Source organism: Catharus ustulatus, chromosome 3 (genome assembly GCF_009819885.2).
Source record: "Catharus ustulatus isolate bCatUst1 chromosome 3, bCatUst1.pri.v2, whole genome shotgun sequence".
In the NCBI taxonomy this organism is placed as follows: domain Eukaryota; kingdom Metazoa; phylum Chordata; class Aves; order Passeriformes; family Turdidae; genus Catharus; species Catharus ustulatus.
Window position 1 is genome coordinate 22,199,521 of NC_046223.1, and position 19,223 is coordinate 22,218,743.

Consider the following 19,223-nt stretch of genomic DNA (forward strand, 5'->3'; position numbering starts at 1 on the left):
TGTAGAGAAACACACCAGCCAGGTTGCAGCTCACGCAACTTTTCCATAATAAAGATAAAATTTATAGATGCTTCCTATATCCTCAGGGGACGTATTAATTGGTGCTTCTCTGTCCAGAAACACACGTAAACAACGCGCTGTAGCTGATGCTCAGCTCACCGCCGACACCTTCGCAGCTCGCTGAGGCCCGCTGCGCCGAGAAACGCGAAGAGGGAAAAGCGCGCATGGGGGGAAAAGCGCTCCTGGGGCTGGCTGTTCCTTGCTGCACGGTGTTGCTGTGGGAAGCGAGCCCGGCGCGGTGCTGTGCGGTGCTATGCTGTGCTGTGCGGTGCGGCTCGCTGCCGCTTTACCACCGCGCGGGGGCCCGGGGGCGGGGAAGGCCGCGCCGTTGCCGGGTGACGGTGGCGTCGCCGCGGGGAGCGCCGGGCTCCGCTGGCTGCGCGCCGCTCCCGGCCGGGCTGGAGCGGCTCCCTCAGCCCTTCTTGCACCGCTGCCCTGGCGCTCGCTGTTAGAAAAAGCTCCTCCGCACGGGACAGATGGGGAACGTGGTTTTAATCAGCTTTGCCGAGCGCTGAGAGGAGCAGCCGGCGTGAGGTGGGCGGCGGGGTAAGGCGCGAGGGGACGGTAGGAACAGCGCTCCCGGCTGCCCGGGGAGCGGGGCGTCCCTCGGGAACAGCGCGGTGGGGATGGCAGTGCCAGGGAGCGCTGCGAGGCTGAGGTGAGCACCGGGGGGCTGTAGGCGTGAGTCCGACCAACTTGCCCGGAACGCTCAGCAGAGACTTTGAGAGGCCCAAGTTGCTCGGCCCGGTTTGCTGCCGTGTCCCGTGTTCCTTAGTGTGACACAAAAAGCCAGGTGACGCGACAGATCCGGGATAAACTCGGCTCGGCCATGAGCCTGCGCACCCTCGAGCCGGCTTAGTCCCATGGCCTGGGCTCGGGGAAATACCTCGGCCCTAGCCGGCAAGGTGGGCCTGCTGGCTGGAATCTGGGCAAAGAATTCAAACCCTTGACATCCCTCCTAGCCGGGCATCACCTCTGCTGGTGCAAAAGAGCAGGTTCCTCCTACGGACGGTGTCTGTTTTCTGTGGTTTGCAGATCCCGGCTGTCACCCACGTGTGTTTCGCTGGCCTGAAGACGTAGATGTCCCTCGCAACTGAGCCCTTGCATGGGTGTCTTGAGGATGAAACGCTACATAAACTCTTAAAGCACAGCACCTGAGGACATTGCTACCGACATGGACATCATTATTTATTTACGTTTGCTTTAATCAGGAGGAGCTTTTTTGTAAACATGAATTGCCGGGCTCTTTCCTTGAGATGTCGTTTCTTGTTTCATGCTATTGAAACATTAATCTTAACTTATTATGACTCCTTTGTGTTGGTCAGCTCTCAGGGACATTTCCCTAGGCTTGAAAATGTGGGAGCTTTCAAAAATGTGTCAATCGTGCCAACTCAAGCCACTTGTGGGCTGCCAGACCGAAGTACTTTTTGTCATAGCTCCGTAGCTGTTCAAAGTATTATATCCTGCACTCAGAAGTTTTGTGTTCAGGAGTGTCCATATAGGTCGTCACCTTCGTCCTACAGACTGCTTCTTTCAGAAGGCCTTGGTACCTGTGTCACAGAGGATAAGAGGGACTTGCATCCAGGGTCCTCCAGAAATGCTTCCAGTTTTATTTTTCATAATCACAAGGATTGCTTCTCTACTCCCCGTCCTCCAAGTCTTGGAGCTTCATTTACATTAACTGTATGGTTGAAACCTGAGCAAGAAGGTGTAATGTAAGTAGTATTGAAGGTGTTTACTTTCCTGGTGCTCTTAAAAAAATTGATTGTTGTAGTCATGGTCATTATTAGCAAGCTCTTTAAATTTTGAAAAGGTGTGGTGGGAAACTGTGACGTTTATAGACCTGTATTTAGGTTGGGGTCTTCCCAGATGTCAAGACAAGCAGCTCCAGTTTCAGAGGCAGTGACTCGGATGATGGTCCAATGGCTTTCAGTGTTTGGAACTATTCATACATAAAGTGCATGCCTTATGTCAGAAAGAGAAATTTGTGTTTCCAGCCCACGTTCCTTCTAAAAGCTGCTAGAAAATCATGTTGTCACAGGGTTGTGCTGTTGCTGCTTTCATGATGGAAAGAAAAAATTATCTAAGATGTTAGGATTTCTCCAACACAAGTTTGCCTTAAAAACAAACAAGGCAAACCACCAAAATGTATATTTTGGACATATAGAAGAGAGGTCATAGTGTTCCTGGAAGATCTGGGGAACGTTGCCTGATTGGCAGACTGTGTTGCTGCTTTAACAAAGGAATTCACTATTTAAACTGCTGGTGAAATTTCACTAGGTGCTCACAAAATAGAGATGTCTAAGAATACTCCCTCTCCTATTTGCCTACATGTTGCATTTTCAGGAAATACTGCTGTTAGAAGTGACCTTTCAGCTTGACTGGGCCTTACTATAATGAAAAACCTGCTTTTTGAAAAACACATCTCAGATCCTGCAAAAATAGTTCTGTCATCTGTCACAAAATGCACAGCCTCCTACTCCTTCTTACCTTTGTTGTGCAGATCCTTTTAAAATAAAACACACAAAGAGTTTGTTCCTTCGGACTACATGCCACAACTGATTTTATACTTGTGTTCATAACTTATTCCTAGAATGTAGCTAATGATGTGCTTTGTTGAGGCATTCTTGATACTTAGTTTGTATCCTGATGTGAAACAGGGTAGCAAAACCACCAGAAAAAATAGAAATATCTGAAATCATAATGTGAAAATATAGTATGTTTTATGCTGTGGTAATTACCTTAAGAACCTTGACATAACTGTAGAATTTGTGGTTATGGAGTGAAAATAAATGATATCTGTAGAGCAAAAGGGACTTTTGAGTTGAAGTTCCATCACTTCAGCTGGCGGTATGTGTAAAGGCATCTTTGGAGCTCTAGCCCCACTGGTTTTCTATATAATGGTTCAATCTTGGATGTCGGGGAGTCCCTCTCTGGTGTGTTCTCCTGCCATGAATTCCTGTCCACACACACGTGAGCTCATCAGAGTCTCCTTCAGCAGAACGCATGCCTAACTTGAAGCAGAAACATCCTGCTAATTTCCAAGCTGTTGCAGCGATGTGTTGAGTGAGATCTGTGGAAGTCTTTTGTCAATGGGATAGGCTTTGATGCGTGGAGCCTAAAACAATGAAATGTTATGTCCTTAGTCTCAAATGATTAAATGCTGTGAAGAAACCAGACTCTACTGATGACTGATAAGCCATGGACTAGTGTAAAAGATTAACTTCCAATTTCTGCTATGTTAATAACTACACAGTGTACATATTCCTGTTCAGCGGGTTTTATAGATCACTTTAAAAGTTAAATGTTTTTATTCAATTTTTGTAATAGATTACTTCATTCTTATGCTTTGTGTGATTTGCTACTATTCAACATGAAGGAAAGACAATGGTAAAGCCCAGTCCTGAAAACTGAAGATGGACAGCAGATATTCCAGTGGTCAGGATGATGAGACTGTCCAGGTGCTTTTGTTTCACTGACACAGAAAGAACTGTGTCGATTTTTCTTTTTTTCTTAAAAGGAATACTGAGCTCCACTTCTGGTGGAACAGCTGTTGCACATGAATTGCCATTGAAGCTTGACTCAGAAGCCATTTTACAAAAGAGAAATAATTTACCAGCAGACTAGGATGCTTTCCCATTTATTATGTTGGGTTAGTGAGTCCTTCAGGTTGGCACATGAAGTTTGACTTACTGGACGTCCTACATTTTGCAGTCCCTCATGGGGAATTGTCTCTTATGTGTCATTTGTGAGACCTTTTAAACTCCTTTGTCACAGCAGAGGAGCTTCACAGAACTGGGATGCATTCTAACAAAGTCCTTGTATTCCACCAAAGCATTAGGAAGATCAGCCAGAATGAGCTACTCATTTTGCAAGTAGAATGATTGAAAGTTTAACAAGGTGGTTTTTTTAACTGCCAAAGTGTTCTTATATCAAGTACAGCACGCCCCTGTGTTTCGGACATGCCATACTAACGTGGTTTTGTGCTGAATCTTGTGGTCTTCCTCTGAGAAAGGAGGAAAGAAGTTAGCAGTGTTGATGCACAGTATCCCGTTACATCCTGTGACATTCTAATAGGCACGTACCCATGTAAGAGAATAGCAGGATTTTTGTTAGAAGTTACTGAGCTAGCTGAAATGAGAGTGATGTGAGGATCCAAGTCTGAAGGCCCTTTAAAGATTGCACAGAAGCAGAGACATGAAGAATTTTCTTCATGAGTTTCATATACCAAGTTTTCTTATGTGAATCTGGGAGACAATACACTTTGACAGAGAGAAGAGTCAGGTCATGTTACAGATTTATTTGAAGCCCTGATCTTCTTCTAAGATGTTTAGTAGAGATATTTGTAGGCATGCTTTTAAGTCACTGCATATTGGAAATATTGAAGAAAAGCAAGAGTGAGAAAGCATTGACATTTGTATTCTAGTCTTTAAATTTTCTTTCCCTTTAGGCAGTAAGTGAGCAGAGTTCTTGCCCTTGTTCTTGCCTCATGCTTCCTGTCTTGCTGCACGTGCTCATCAGTTAATAGCATTGCCCTCAGTAAGCTTGTGTGTAGCCTACATGTAAGCATTAACACAATATAGGAAACTGTAGGTGATGACAGCCCTTCTCAGTGGAATAGGAGAAGAATATGGGTACAAGCCTTGCATATATGAATAACCATTACAAGCAGCTTATACCAATGCAATGTGAACTGGAGCAAGTTCAGATGTCCATAAGATATTGGTGGTGGCAAGAGGTGAGCTGAGACCTTTTACAAGCAAAAGAATCAGTGGGAATGGTCTGATTGTGAAGTGGGTAGCACATGGATTTTTTTTTTTTTAACTTTATTTATCTAAGACACTAAAACTGAATGGTGTTACTTATTATCCATTCAGATGTTTTATATTAGGAATTAGACTATAAGAGGTATATGCCTTTAGATACCATGAATCTGATTTTGAAACAGATGTGTGTGAAACAGTGCAGATGTTCCCATTTGCTCCAGTTAATGTGTGGGCAGCACCAGTGCAACCACATTAGATTCTCTAGAGTATTTTTCTCTTTGAAAGCTGACCGAGTGGATTTGTGTTATAGGCTCTTTTTCCCTCCAACCCCACCACTGAGATCTGTGCAGTCAGGTATTGACTCTGTGGGACTGCAGGTTACCAGAAGTTGAAGACTTCACAAAGAATAGTGGCTTCTCTCTGTAATCATGGCTGGAATGGAAAATTAAGCTCAAAGTCAGAAGTAATGCCTCTTCCTGTTACACCTATGTTAGAACTAGTTTGGATTTTTTTCTTTTTTCTTTTTCCTTCCCTCTCTTCTCTTTTCCCTCTTGATTTTTTTTCCTTTACTAGTAAGTCACAATTCACATTTGTTCTTTCCAGTTTTCAAAGTGATGTACATCAAGGTCGCTTCCCTTCTTAAAGTCATGACACCTTTGGGGATAAAAACAATGTGGGGATGTTTGTTTTAGATAAGTAAAATAAACAAAACCCTGGATTATCCAATTATTGTTTATCCAGGAACTGGGTAAATCCAGTTCCTAAATATTTTGCTACTTAGCTGAACCTTCCTTCACATTTATTATCTAACAAAACTAGCATGTTTACAAGCAAACAAAATATTGAAAAGGCCAGTGGACAATTTATTAAGAAATGTGGTTTTAGTAAGGTTGGGAAAACAGAAGTCTTCATTTTGCAAGGTGTTTCATTGACAACATTCCAGAAGACTGGAATAGGAACAGAAGGAATTAATTTTTCTCTTGGATTTAAAAGTGAATTAGTGAATAATGGCAATATCAAAGAACTACCTTTTTGATAGTTTTCTTTTATAAATGCAGAATAGGTGAAAATACTTATCAGTAGATAGGGGTTTTATGCTTTTATTTTTTTCTCTGTGTAAGTAAACACTAATCTCATGCAAATCTTATATGCTTCTCTCTTGTAACTTAGTGCACTAATTTAATCTTTCCATGGGTTAACACATTGAAAACTGTATTTCTCAAGCAGCTCAAATGGAAAGGGTAGAACTTTATAATTTTTTCTTGTATTTGATTGTCTTAATAAAATGCATAGTTTTTACACAAGTGTATGGAACCTGTGCTTTCTCAGGACTCTTGATACCATGGTGATTGGATTGGCAAAAACATTTCAGCAAATTGAAATGCAAAATAGGTTTCTATGGATGGTATTCTCTGTACCTTATATGACATTGTTGCATTTGCTATTGATGTGACTTCTTTGTGGGGAAAAAAATTCCTAATAAGCGTCTGGATAGCCTTCTTGCCTTGCTCTAGTCTTTTAGTTTAGAGAAACGCACTGCGAAGAGGAGAGTGTAGGGTAAGCTGGTGTTAGGGCTGCCTTACCTGCCCAGATTGGGTGGACAGATGGAAGACTCATTACCAAAGCATGTAATTTGTACTGCTTTTTGTGGTTATATTGCATTTGCCTTGATAGACTAAGGAAAATTAAAGTGCCTCCATAGGATATACCAAGTTGCACAGCTTTGTATGAAAAGTGTGGCAGAGACCTGCACAGTCACTGTGGTTTCTGTCATGGAAACTTCAAGAGAGGAGGCAAACTGGACCTCTTTTCCATCCCCAAATGAGCTGGGATTGCAAGCATTCAATAAACAAAGCAAAACACAAAAAAAACCCCCAACCAAAACCCCAAAACAACCCAAAAACCTCGCAGATCAAGACAGAAAATATCTTTGCTAAAGTTCTTTTACACTTGGTACATCCAGTGGCTTTCACTGTCACAGAGCATCTTCTCAAGAGCTGTACTTTTAATGTTTATTTTAATACATTCTGGTTAGCATCACTTTACAGGATAGCACCTTGGCAGAATGTGTATATGTGTGTGCCTCTGACCTTATGTTGTTTTTCTTGGTTATTTCCAAAGGTGTGTGATAGAAAAGGCTATTGATGGGCAGACTGTGTTCAAACTCACAATCTCTGAGAAAGAGACCGTGTTTTATTATCGCACAGTAAATGGTTTGCAGCCACCAATAAAAGTAATGACACTGGGGAGAATTCTTGTGAAGAAATGGATTCATCTTACTGTGCAGGTGAGTAAAATAAAAACCATTTAATATTTGTTGAAATACAACATTTGTGTGCGAGTGGTATAACTGTATAAATATAAAAGTATAAATTGGGGGTTGTAGGTGATAACTCTTGAGTCTCATAGGTAAGGATCTTAATTTGGGAGCTCATTTTGAGGCAGTTGCTAATTTAGCGCTGGAAAGAAATGCTGTACCCATTCTTCTGAATAAGCAGACTGTACAAAACTAAAAATTGTCACCTTTAAAAAGATGAGTATGTGAGGTGAAGAAAAGCATGTACTAATATCTTAGATAATTATATCTGACATTATTAGTTAGTCTTGGATCTCAAATTATTTCTGATAGAAGGGAATGCCATTCTCATCTGTACATGCAAGTTACCTTAGAGAGTTGTGTTCCATTTAATTTTAAAAACTTCTTACAATGCATGTAAGTAAATGTGTGAGTTTGTGCAGTCAAGCTAGTAAGCTACAGTGCTACTCCCTCTTATTTTAAGAATATGATTCAGAATTGTTAGAGCACAAACCCTGTGTTCTAGAAGTCTTCTGTTGACATAACTTTTTAATAAGTGTACAAATATCCACCGAGGATAAAGCAAAATTGAGTTTGTTAAAATTTAAACTGTATGTACAAAAATCAGTAAACAAACACAGAAGAAATTAAAATTCATTTATTTCCATGTCTTGTAATTCCCAACAGACACCCTAGTAAATTCTATTTGTGAACCAAGTTCAACTAATAATTATAAAACACAATTATCAGGTATTGAAATGTTTATCTTTTCCTTTCTTCATTTCCTTTATCTGTTGTATTAAATTTCATTTGGTCTACAGCACAATCAAGAATAGTTTTGTTGCTTTCTTGAAACTTGCTAAAAGGTATTGACTGTGATTGGGATTTTCAGTGCTGATCTTGTCACTTGTAAGAAGTATCTAAGCCGACATCTTGATTTTTTTTGCAGTTTTCTTTTTTCCAGGATAACAGCATGGTAGTGTGAATAAGATTTTGGCTGTTGGATTAAAAGAGTGACCTTAAGGTAGAACTAATGAACTTTACACTTCAAGGACTCCAAGGGTGCTATATTACTACTGTTGCTGTCAGCTGCATTTTGTACCTCAGAAACTGCTAAAGCCTGGCATAGCCAAGTGAAAGTGAAAGGGCTGGTTAAATACACACACAGATCTTGAGCTGCATTACAAAGGAATGTGAAGCACCCTGTGGAATTTGGTCCTTTGTTTCTCTGTAGAAAGTTGTTCAATTCATATCAGGACTAAAGAAATACAGCTTCTAGACCCTTAAAGAAGTTGCAGACTTAATGCCTTTTCAAAGTTTGAGATCAGGGTAGAACCTTCCTGTGGTTAGTGCTATTGTAGGATGCACCTTACCATTAAGTATGACAGTGGCTGCAACCTGATCCATTTAACCTTGGGCCTGGCTATCAAACTTCAGGCAAAAATTGTTTTGTTTGTTTGTTTTTAGCAGGGGGCCAAAAGCATTGTTTTTTCCATAAATGGACAGTGACAACATGAACAATGTGGGAATCCAGAACATCCCTCTGGGTGCCCTGGGTGGCTTGAGACCCGGGCAGGGGTCTCAGAAGCCTTGGCACAGAGCCTAAAACCCCTGTGCCTTTGATTTCTCTCCCTGGGAAAAATTACCATCCCTACATGAAGAATTACAAGTCACAAAAAATGAATAGAGTGTAAGTTAGGTTATTATAAGGTGAAAAAGTAGGTTTTTAAGATTGTTTATAATAAGGGTCTGGGGTCAAGATGGAGGAATCTGGACGTGTTCTGTCCTTCCTCCTTCTTCCTAGCATCCATCTTTTGGGTGATGTTGGCATTTCTGGATTGGTTTAGAGCAGAACCAGACTGTACAATATAAGTGATAGGTGTTGGAAGATAATTGTAAATAATGTTTATGTAGTCTTTAGTATAAAGAGATAGTGCCATCCCCAGGGGTAGGCAGTGTACCTGGACTGACTAGCTGGAAGGAGTGCGGCTAGTCAGGGAAAGAACTTTTAGATTAGATGAGATAAACCACCTCTGGAAACAACAGAAGATGTCTCCTGACTCTTTCTCTGGTGCTCGGGCTGGGACACAGAGACTCTAAAACATACACAGGCAGTCGGCTCGGGTTCAACAGAGACACTGCCAGCCACAGAGCAAGACTATACAAAAGTAACTTCCATCTGGAAGTGTCTGTGTCTCGTACACACAGACGCTAGGCAACAGACACCACGACAGTGGAGTGTGAAGTACTGGTTACAGATGTGAAACTGAATTTAGAGAGAGAAAAAATATGGTGGGATGGCAAATATGTTTGGAATTCAGGTGTAAGAGCATATGCCTATTCAGGAATGATAAAAATGAAAGCTAAATGGTGGAATAGCACCAAATAGTAATTAAATGATAAGAGGGAAATAAAGAAGAAAGGATAGTACAGACTGAAAATAATTTCTTTGGAATAAAATAATTCTAGGGGAAGAGAAGGCTAGTAAATTAATTATACTAAGGTATTCTAGGAATTTAAATCCTTGGGTTTTTATTTAGATGTGTAATTTGTTAGAGGGAACTACTACTAAGAACTATGTCATTGCAGAGACTTATTTTCCAGTTTATAGCTGGGAAATTTAAGTTCTACTAACAAGAGCAGGGCCCAAACATTCCTGTGTGTTCTGCATGAAGGGTTTCTTCATCGAATAGTTGCTGAAGCAGAAAGTCTGAGTATTCCAGCTTTGTTAAGTGATGAGGGCTTTATCAGAGGTGTAGGTCTCAAGAATAATGTTGAGCATTCATAACTAGAGTCAGATGAAATAGAAGGGTAAACAGTTCTTTAGTTCTTTAAGTACACTTTTGGGTTTTGAAGAGAACAAACACATGCAACTATTTTAATGAAACAAGGTAAACTTTGGAGTCTGGAGATTGAATGGAAAAAAAAGCCTGGAGGTTTTTAAAAATTAATGTAATAGAATTAAGAGAAATTTCTGCCCTTAAAGGAAAAAAAACATGGATATGTACTGCCCAGGCTTATCTGTGTGAATAAGTACCCCTGCAGTTAGAGAGGGAAGAGTGTGTGAGTGCTGGGGAATAGGGAAGCAGATTCACAAAGAATGCTATGTAGGATAGAAATAAAACTAGAAAGCAATTTATATAAATTAGACTGTCAAATTGTAAAAAATCCTTACTTTTAATTTTTTTTGTGTGAGAAGGCAAGACTTGAGTACAGTGAAAGTGTGCTTGAGATTAAGGATGATTTGATTAAGGTCCCCAGAATAAATAAACACCTTGGTTCTGTTTTCAGGAGTCATAGAGCAAAACCAATCAAGGTAACAGAAATTAATGTATGGAAACAAAAGTGATCATAATGAGTAGAAACATGAATTTATAAACTTACTGTGTACATGCTGTGGCAAACAGATGGTCTTGGTCCAAAAATTCTGGAAGAACTGGCACATAAAATCCTTTGACAAAGAGGTATTGTATTCAAAGCTACCAGTCAGAGATGGAACTATAATACTTCCATTTAGGAAAGGTGTCTTGTTGATGTCAGCCAGCAGCCAAGCACCTGGGCCTTCCTTACCCTTGCCAGTGGAATAGGGAAGACAACAGAAATAGCAAAAGTGAGAAAAACTCATGAAGGAAAGGGACTGGGAGGAGAGCAAAGAATGTGAAGGCAATCACTCACCACCTCTCACTAGCAGAACACTGCCCAACCAATTTCTTAGCAGCAGGCCACCTTGGAAGTAAAATTCCTATCTTGTCACCATTTCTTCTTCTACCCTAGTTTTCATTGCTGAGCATGAGACTATAGAGTAAGGAATATCTTTTTGTCCCAGCTGTCTCCCTTCCCAGCTTCTTGGTCCAATCCTGGCTCACTGCTGAGGTGGGATGAGGAGTTCAGCTGGGAAAAGAGAAGGGCTTGACATTGGGCAAGCTCTCTTCAGCAATGACTAAAATACTAATGTGCTATCCATGCTGTTTTAGTCCCAAATTTGAAACACAGCACCCTACAGGGTGTTGTGAAAAATTTTACCTCCACCCCAGCCAAAGCACGTACCAAGAGGGAGGAAAAAAGGGATCTTGGCAATGCAGACTTATGTCTTAATGCAGTGGCATATGAGGATTTAGAAAAGATCTTTGAAGAAATAGATAAAGATGTGGAGCTAAATGAAAAAGGGGATAAAATGCAGTGTGGATTTCCTATAGATAGCTCATCACTGTCTAACCTCTTAGCTTTTTTTTTTGATGAGAAAGCTGATTTTTCAGGCAAAGTAAATGTGTCAGATTTCCTCTATCTGGAGTTCAGTTTAGCATTGATGTGACAACCTATGAGAAGTTGTAGGGTCAAAGGGAAGGCTCATGAGAAGGGTTGCAATAGATACTGCTCAAAGGAACTTGCTTATCATCCTGGGGAAGGGGCAGGCACAAAACCAATTGAATTATTTGAGAACTAGTCTTTGGACCTGCCTTGTGTTTTATTTTTGTTAATGATCTTGGCAGAAATATTACGAGTGTACCTATCACAGCATCTGGTAACAGACATAATCAGAAAGGGGTACAGTAACATGTTGTACAGGAGGAATGGCATGACCAGAAAAGACTAGGGGAATTGGCATGAGGTAAAATTGCTATTACAAAATGCAAACTAGTGAACTTGAATCTCCTCTACAAAATTTTTTACTGTTCTAGTTGTTTTCAGTTGGTGACGATCAAGTCCTTCAGGCTTCTAAAAGTTTTAGGGTCCTTCTGTGTATCTGATCTTGATTTAATGATATTTTTCACCATATATTTCTGTGTATATATTAGCAAAAACTCTGAAGGCACACACTAGAGTAAGAGATACAGCCTTAACTTAAAATAATCTGATATACACTGAAGTGAAACTTCAGAAAAATTAACATCTTAAAATCTTAACTTCTAAAAAATAAGAGTTGAGCATAATTAAGGCAAGTTGTTTACCATATTATCTCTGCAAAGTGAAACCAATATCAGATTTATTCCAGTTATTAACAGCAGCACAGTTATGTATTTTCTTTTTCAGTTTCAGAATCCTGCACTTTCCCTTTGATACTTCAGAATTTATTTAACCCATTAAGAGTGGAGTTTAAACATGAATTTGCAGATACAGATGAGGCTGCTGAAACAGGAGATTCTTTGAGAACATGTCAGATTGATGTTTTTGTTTCATATTTAGTGTCTGCAATTATAAAAATAGGCCTTTTGCTAGCCTTTATTTTGCCTGATCATATCTGTGTAACTCTGCCGTGTTTTGGCAGACTATAGCATATTAAAAGCTTTGGAAAGTAAGTTTAAAATCTAAATGCAGAGAGGTAACCGTGACTGAATTACTCTCCTGGGAGGAAAATGCTCTTAGAGTGCCTATTGAAATCAGCATTATCATTTCAATACATGTCAAATATGAGTCATTTCCTAGTTTAGGCAAAATTTCTTTATAAATCTTTAAATCTTCCAGTTCTTTCAAGAAAAGGTTAAAGTACTTATGATTTAATGAGACCGCTTTACATCATAACTGTTTGACTATCAGGAGAAAACTTGTCCTTTCCAATTTGTGAAATCCTTTTATTTTCTGCACAAGTTTTTGAATACTTTTCAGTTTATTTTATAAGCAAAGAACCTGAGACTTAAAAGCAGGGAGGCAAACATTTATTCTATACACTCCCTGTGTATATCTTGTTAAATACAAGGTGTTCTAAACTGTATAGTCCCTAAGTTTAGTAAGGACATGAGAAAGTAAGAAAGCATTTTGATTTAACAAACCACTTTGATTTCTTCTTTGAAGTCATTGCTTTCTATCTATTAAGAGTAGTTTGTCAGGTCCAAGAAGGGACAAGAAAGGAAGTGGAGAATTAATTCTGCATTTGGGAGCTTCTTGTCTGTTAATTGCAAATTGCATGTTGAAAATATTTGTGTGGATGCAGTCTGTCCATATGGCTAGCACTCTGCTCCTGCCAGACAGCAGAAATAAAACCCACGTTTCAGTCTGTCATGTACTTGAGTGTGTGTAAAGAACTGTTCACAGACACAATGAGCATGGAGCTGCTTCACCATCTATTCTACTACTACTATTGCAGGTCCTACTATGGTTCTTGCCTCTTCTCCTCCTTTTCTATGGGTATTACAATGCTGACTGTGTAGATTTGAAAGCTGTGTTGTAACTTCAGCTTCTTGAGAAAACAGGAGGGGTATTTCCCAGATGATTGATTCTGCTCACACTGTCTCTTAAACTACAGTAATTTCACTATTATAAGCCACACCATTTTGACTAAAATTTTGGTCCGAACCCGAAGTGCAGCTTATAATCAGGTGCGGCTTATATATGGACAAAGAATGAGAAGTTGCTGATTTAGTTTGGAGGACAGGTGTCTACTGAGAAAAGCAGGAACTTCTCTTTGAAATGGAGAATGTAAACCCCCCTCCCTCCAAATTATTATAATTTTGAAATCAAGGGGCTTTCAGGCAAAAATATGGGAATTAGAAATAACAGTTCTTTTCTAGGGCAATTAAAATAGAATTACAGTACTACAAAGAAACAAACTGCAAACCCTGACAAAGTCACAGTACAACCTGACACCCCGTCAGGCAGGGTGTTGGTAGCAGTCCCATTAAATGGTGGCTGCATCCTCCTGCAGTGACAGATGTGGCTCAGTTGGAGCAGTGCTCCTGTACAAGGTGCAGTTTCCCTCCGGAGGTCCAGTGGTGATGTGGAGAAATCTGGTTTTCCTCTGGAGTCCAGTGGAGAAAGGGGCTCCCTTAGTGTCCTAAAACCTCTGTTTTTATCTTGGTAAGAAATGTTGGGCTCTTCCTCCTGGCTGGAGCAACTTCCAATGGGATGCAGTAATTTTATCAGTCACACAGTGGGACTCAATGGCCACTAGCAGAAAATGACTGGCTGGAGGAAGGATGGGGTGTGAAAAGATAAAGAACAATGCCCTGCCTGGTTTCAATGGATGGCCCATTAGCAGAATATCTCACACGGAGATAAGAATCACTGCCCCCACCTTCAACAGACAGTGACAGAACAGATACCTTTTATCACACTCTGTGTTGTAACGTGCAGCTTATAATCGTGAAATTATTGTACTTCTTTTTTTACCTGAATATGAGTTTGAATAGATTTGCAGATTTAAATTTGCAGTCGAACAACTGCCTTGGAACACAAGGCAAGGAACTTCACCTGGGCTAAGATTTTAATTTCAGAGAATGTTTTGTCAATGCAGTCTCAATTCCACTTCTGGAAATTGAAAATATTGTTTTCTAATTGCAGTTACAAATACCACTGAAATCTGCCCAGACTCTGTTGTATATGTTAGGAATGGAATTAAGCCTTTGTATGGCCTGTCCTGAGAGGAGGCCGTGAATTAGCAGAAGCGATGCCTTATTTGTCTGAAGAATTTCAATTTACTTTGCAAGCAATTTCTTTCCTTTTACAAAAATAAGTTGCAGCCAACTAAGTTGTATTTTTAATAATGAAAATCTCAATTAAGAATGATTTGCTGCCTAATTTTTCTGCCATTCTCAAAACTTTAACTGTCCTGCAGGTCTCAGGTATTTTTGTGTGCCCTTGAGTTGCATGGGGAGAAACTATTAGAGTTTGGAGCTGTCTCCTTGTACTCCTGATAGCTGTTGGTATGGTGCAGTAAGAGGAGACTTGCTGGGTGTATCTACACTGGCACTTTTGTGTATGGGAAGAGTTCTTGCTGATCCAGGTTTGCCTTCTGTCTATTTTGAGTCTTGTTGGACTGAAGATATGATATGCTTCAATTTGATTCCTTTTTGAGGAGACCAAGCCTGAAGTTGTACAGTGGAGTATCACCATTTAGAGCACACCATTTGCAATGTGGGCAGAAGGTCCTCCAGCAAGTAGTTCTTGGCACGCACAATGTGGGAGCAGTAAACAGTCAACTGATTCCAGTATCTTTGCTGGTAAAGATGAATCACAAATACTGAACAATTTTCATTTCCTCTTTATGCTGTGCAAGTTTTTAAGTAAATGTTTTCACAAGATACTTTAAACTTTTTTTTGTGAGTCTAAAACCTTCAAGAGTACAGCCAAATAGAAGAGCATTTTTTTCCTGGGATTTTCTGTTTGGTTTTTTTTTGGGGGGGGGGGGGGGGGTTTGTTTGTTTGTTTGAGGATTTTTTTAATTTTTAAAAGTAATTTCTGCCTTTGGTTCATGCCTGCGTAGCTTAAAGACTGACTTAAATCAGAAGTCTGATCAAGAAATGGAAGGTGAAACTTTCAGGGTGGTGTTGTGCAGCCTCCATTGTTTATGTGTGAGCTGTGTCTTACATCTTGTGTTAACATCTGTGTGTGCAACAATGGAGGGTGCCATGAATTACATTTGTAGATCTTGTACAACACAAAATCTGTGAGTGCTGGTGGCAGTCCAGAGGGGGGCGTCTTGTAAGACTTCACACGTCTTATTTTCTCATGGAAGCAAAGGATACTTCCTGGCTCTGAGCAACTTACCAGCTTGTGTGGAAAGTAGAAAGTTCTGGGATGGAAGAGGGGGAGGAACTCCTCCTGTCCATGTATCTCATTCCAGAGCCTTGGCTCAATAATGCTGTAATTTTTACGTAATTTAAGGACTCCTCTGTTTTGGATAACTGTCAAGATAGCCTGTCTTGGAGTATGAAAGAAGAGTAATTAATAGGAACAACTTTCTTTTAGATGTATCGCTGACTTATTTTCTGACAATCTGTGGGTTTTGAAGCTTCTTAAGCTGGACTGTCTTGAATAGTCACTAACTAACCTGTTTTTAGTTTAATAGTCATATCTTTTTCTTATAATTTACAAATTGGCATATATATGATTATAGATAATTATATATAATATATAAAAGTATGTATAATTTGTGTTTTGGCATTGGACTCTTGTGACAGTGAGTTCCTCATAGGAAATTATGGCTGTATGAAATTGTTCTTTATTTTGAATCTGCTATCTGCTAATTTCTTTTTGCCAATTTCTTTTGCCAGTTTCTTTATCATTCTCACGCGTTCTGATATTTTGATTATAGAATTTTATCACATGTTAAAATAATTTATAAATGAGATTTCTGCTTATATTGAAGCCATTCTGCATTGTGTTCATCCTCATTGAAACTTTTGGAGTTGTTTGAGGATCCAAGGGACAGAATTCCACTTGTTATCCCAGACACTTTTGCACTGTAAATTTCTAAACAATAAAATTTTGTGGGCTTATTTTTAATTTCTTTCCCAATAAGGAATGTTTCCTTTTTGCTCATTAGTGGGGGACTCTCTGTAGTAACTCTAAGACCACTTGGAGCAGTGACTGTTCAGAATTTTGTGTTGTGTTTGCATGGACAAGAATATTTTTCTCATCTACCAACTTGTGGTTAACAACACATTTAGTCTGATGCTTTACTGCCTGTTCCTTAACAATTTTGAGATCCTTTGTACCTTTGAAGTAAGCTTTGACTTTTATTGTTTGCAGGTATTCACTCCCATCTTTTTTTCACCTCACTAACCGCTTTTCAAGCCTGTATAAAATGTTAGGTAGCAGAGATTGTTGGAGTTAGTGATAAACTACTGTGTGAAATGTGACCATTCAATCTCTCCCAAGTTTGAAACCTTTCTAGAAAGCCAGTATGTTTTATTGGTCAGTTCTTCTTATCCACATGCATCTTTACTTCAAAAAATTCAAACTGAATCCTGATTTCCTTCCACAAAAGCATTTTCTAGTGTAGAGTATTAACGCATGTTCTTTTCCAGCCAATTCATCCAGTAGAGATTTGATTTGATGGATTCTCAGAAGAAATGGTCCAAGACCTCTTCATGCATCATGTCTATAACTTTAATTTCCGCATTGTTCTTTGCTCTATGCAGGGTTAATTGAAAATAGGTCAGAGGGGATTTTTTTGTTTCTGCTTGTTTTCTCATCTTCCATTGAATCTGAAGGTACTTTTTTTTTTCCTAAAAAAGGCTGGAATACTGGCTTCGAAAATATGTTTTAATGCAATTGGCTCATCTACTTTAGCAAAATTTGAGCTTTCTTTAAGGCATAGCAACACTTTTTCAGTGATATGATCTATGTAATTCCTGATATTCAGATTCAAACATCTTGGGCTTTAATTTCAAAGACAGATTTATTTTGTCATAATTTACAGTCTATGTGCATGGTTAGTTAGGACATTTCTGGTTTAGATACTTGATTTTTCTCCCCCAGCTTTTTGTTTCTTTCCCATCTTGATACACAAATATACTGTCTTTATTTGGGTAGAGGAGCAGCTGTCCCTCCTTTGATTCTGTCTGTTTTAGAGAAAGGTTTCAATTTGGAACGACCTAAAATCCCTTCCTCCAAGCACTGTTTGTGTGCAGAGTCATGCAACCTTGCTTGTCTGACCCTTTGTGATACTGGCGACATTTCAAAGAATGGCACTGGCTTTTTATCTTCTGTCTCCTGAATGAAAGCCAAAATATTTTCCTCTCAAACCTCTCTTCTCTCCTTTCTTGAGGTGTTTAGGTGTATCCTTGCTATTGACTGATTGTAGATGGCCTATCTTGTGAGGTTCATCCTCGTTGCACCTCTAAGCAAATCATGATGTGGTATTTAGTGACAGTATAGAATAAACCATCACCATTACTCCTAAACTGACATTTCCGAACTTCAATCTTCTGTTTCTTTACACTGAAATTCTTCCTCAGTACTCAGAGGTATGTGTCTTTCTCTTTTCAGCTTGATGACCATGTCCCATGGGACTTGTGTGGTTCTTGGAATCACGACAGGTCAAAAGAAAAAGTCTGTTGTCTTTCTGAGCTTCTCTAGTCACTGCTCATTTATGCCTTATATATGTACCTCTTGTCTGTTAGTCTGGTAATTATGCACGTAACAGGATGCACTGCCACTCTTCTGCTGGACTTCTGAGTGCATTTAGTCATCTTTGAAGAACCTTTATCCTTTTCCTTAAATTGTGTTTATTGACATCCTCATCTGTGCTGTTCAGTAATCTTCCTGGTTTTTCTGTGCCTTAACTCGAAGCCTGTACTCTAAAGTGCTCAGGACATCACTATGAACTTTATGAGCAGCCTCCCCTGGTCATCTCCCGGCCCATCTCTAGCAAAACATAGTTGAGGGAGCTGCTGCATAAACTATTTCATTCAGCTTTTTCCGAAAATAAACTACCGACAATAAGCTATCAAAACACTGTCCTTCAAAGTCCATTTTGGTCTGTGTGCAATTAACAACACAGTTTGTATCTGTGGCAAAGCTTGGCTGCTAAGATGCTTAGTAACTCTGGAAAAAAGAAGTTACTATAAAAAATGAAAATTGAAGCTTACAGTGAATTGCCATCAGAAAGAATGTTGGAGAGTTACAGTGCAAAGAAGTAGTTGAATGACCGTTTCTAAAGGACTTTGTGATGGACTGAAGAAAGCAGGGCACAGAGAAGAAGGGAAAGGCCTGAAGTAAGGTTGTGGGGAAGAATATAAAAAGAATTACAGACCTTTTTGTGGCTTCTTAACCATGAAAAGAAACTAAGCCCTCAAAGAAGAGATGAGACTTTATTTGCAAAAATCCCTTAACTGGAGACATGGAACTTTTTGTAGCAAGGCATTCAGAGGGCAAGAATAATTGCTTTCTTCTTATGTAAATCATCCCCCAAAAAGACAGAGGAATGGATTTTCTACTTTTCAGTCCCAGCAGAGCTGTTCAGCTCTGTTTTGTAGAACCAGTGTATGTTTGCATTAAATTTGGGAATTACTTGGGAATCATAGTACTGAGCTGTGTAAAATGGTGCGAAATCTTCAGATATTGTCAGTTTAAAAGACCAGAATTTAATATGCAGATGATAGTGTCATAAAAGGTTAATAATTGTATATTAGTAACAGCTCCCCTCATTTGTGCAGGTATCTGCTTATTCTTTGACTAGTGAAGCAGGAGGCTTTATTCAGAAGGGACATTTCATTTGACATCCACATCTCATCCCTAATTTACATGATTACAAGTAGTTCGTGAAAATTCTGAATCAGTGGTTTTGCTGTATTTTAAATGGAGGGGGCAGAGAAAAAATATGCATTGTTATGAGATTATCTAAAATGTACTTTCTGACCTTTTGCTCAATTAATTATGGC

The 19,223-nt window shown here is 39.5% G+C and overlaps 1 protein-coding gene across 1 annotated transcript in view; it reads left to right on the forward strand.

Moving 5' to 3' along the window:
- Positions 1-435: 435 nt before the first annotated feature.
- USH2A (usherin) overlaps positions 436-19,223 on the forward strand; it is a 374,098-nt gene continuing 355,310 nt past the window's right edge. The window contains exons 1-3 of the mRNA XM_033055679.2: positions 436-606; positions 1,096-1,775; positions 6,948-7,113. Coding sequence (XP_032911570.1) covers positions 1,291-1,775; positions 6,948-7,113 — 651 coding nt within the window. The 5' untranslated portion in view covers positions 436-606; positions 1,096-1,290. The remainder of the gene's footprint in view (positions 607-1,095; positions 1,776-6,947; positions 7,114-19,223) is intronic.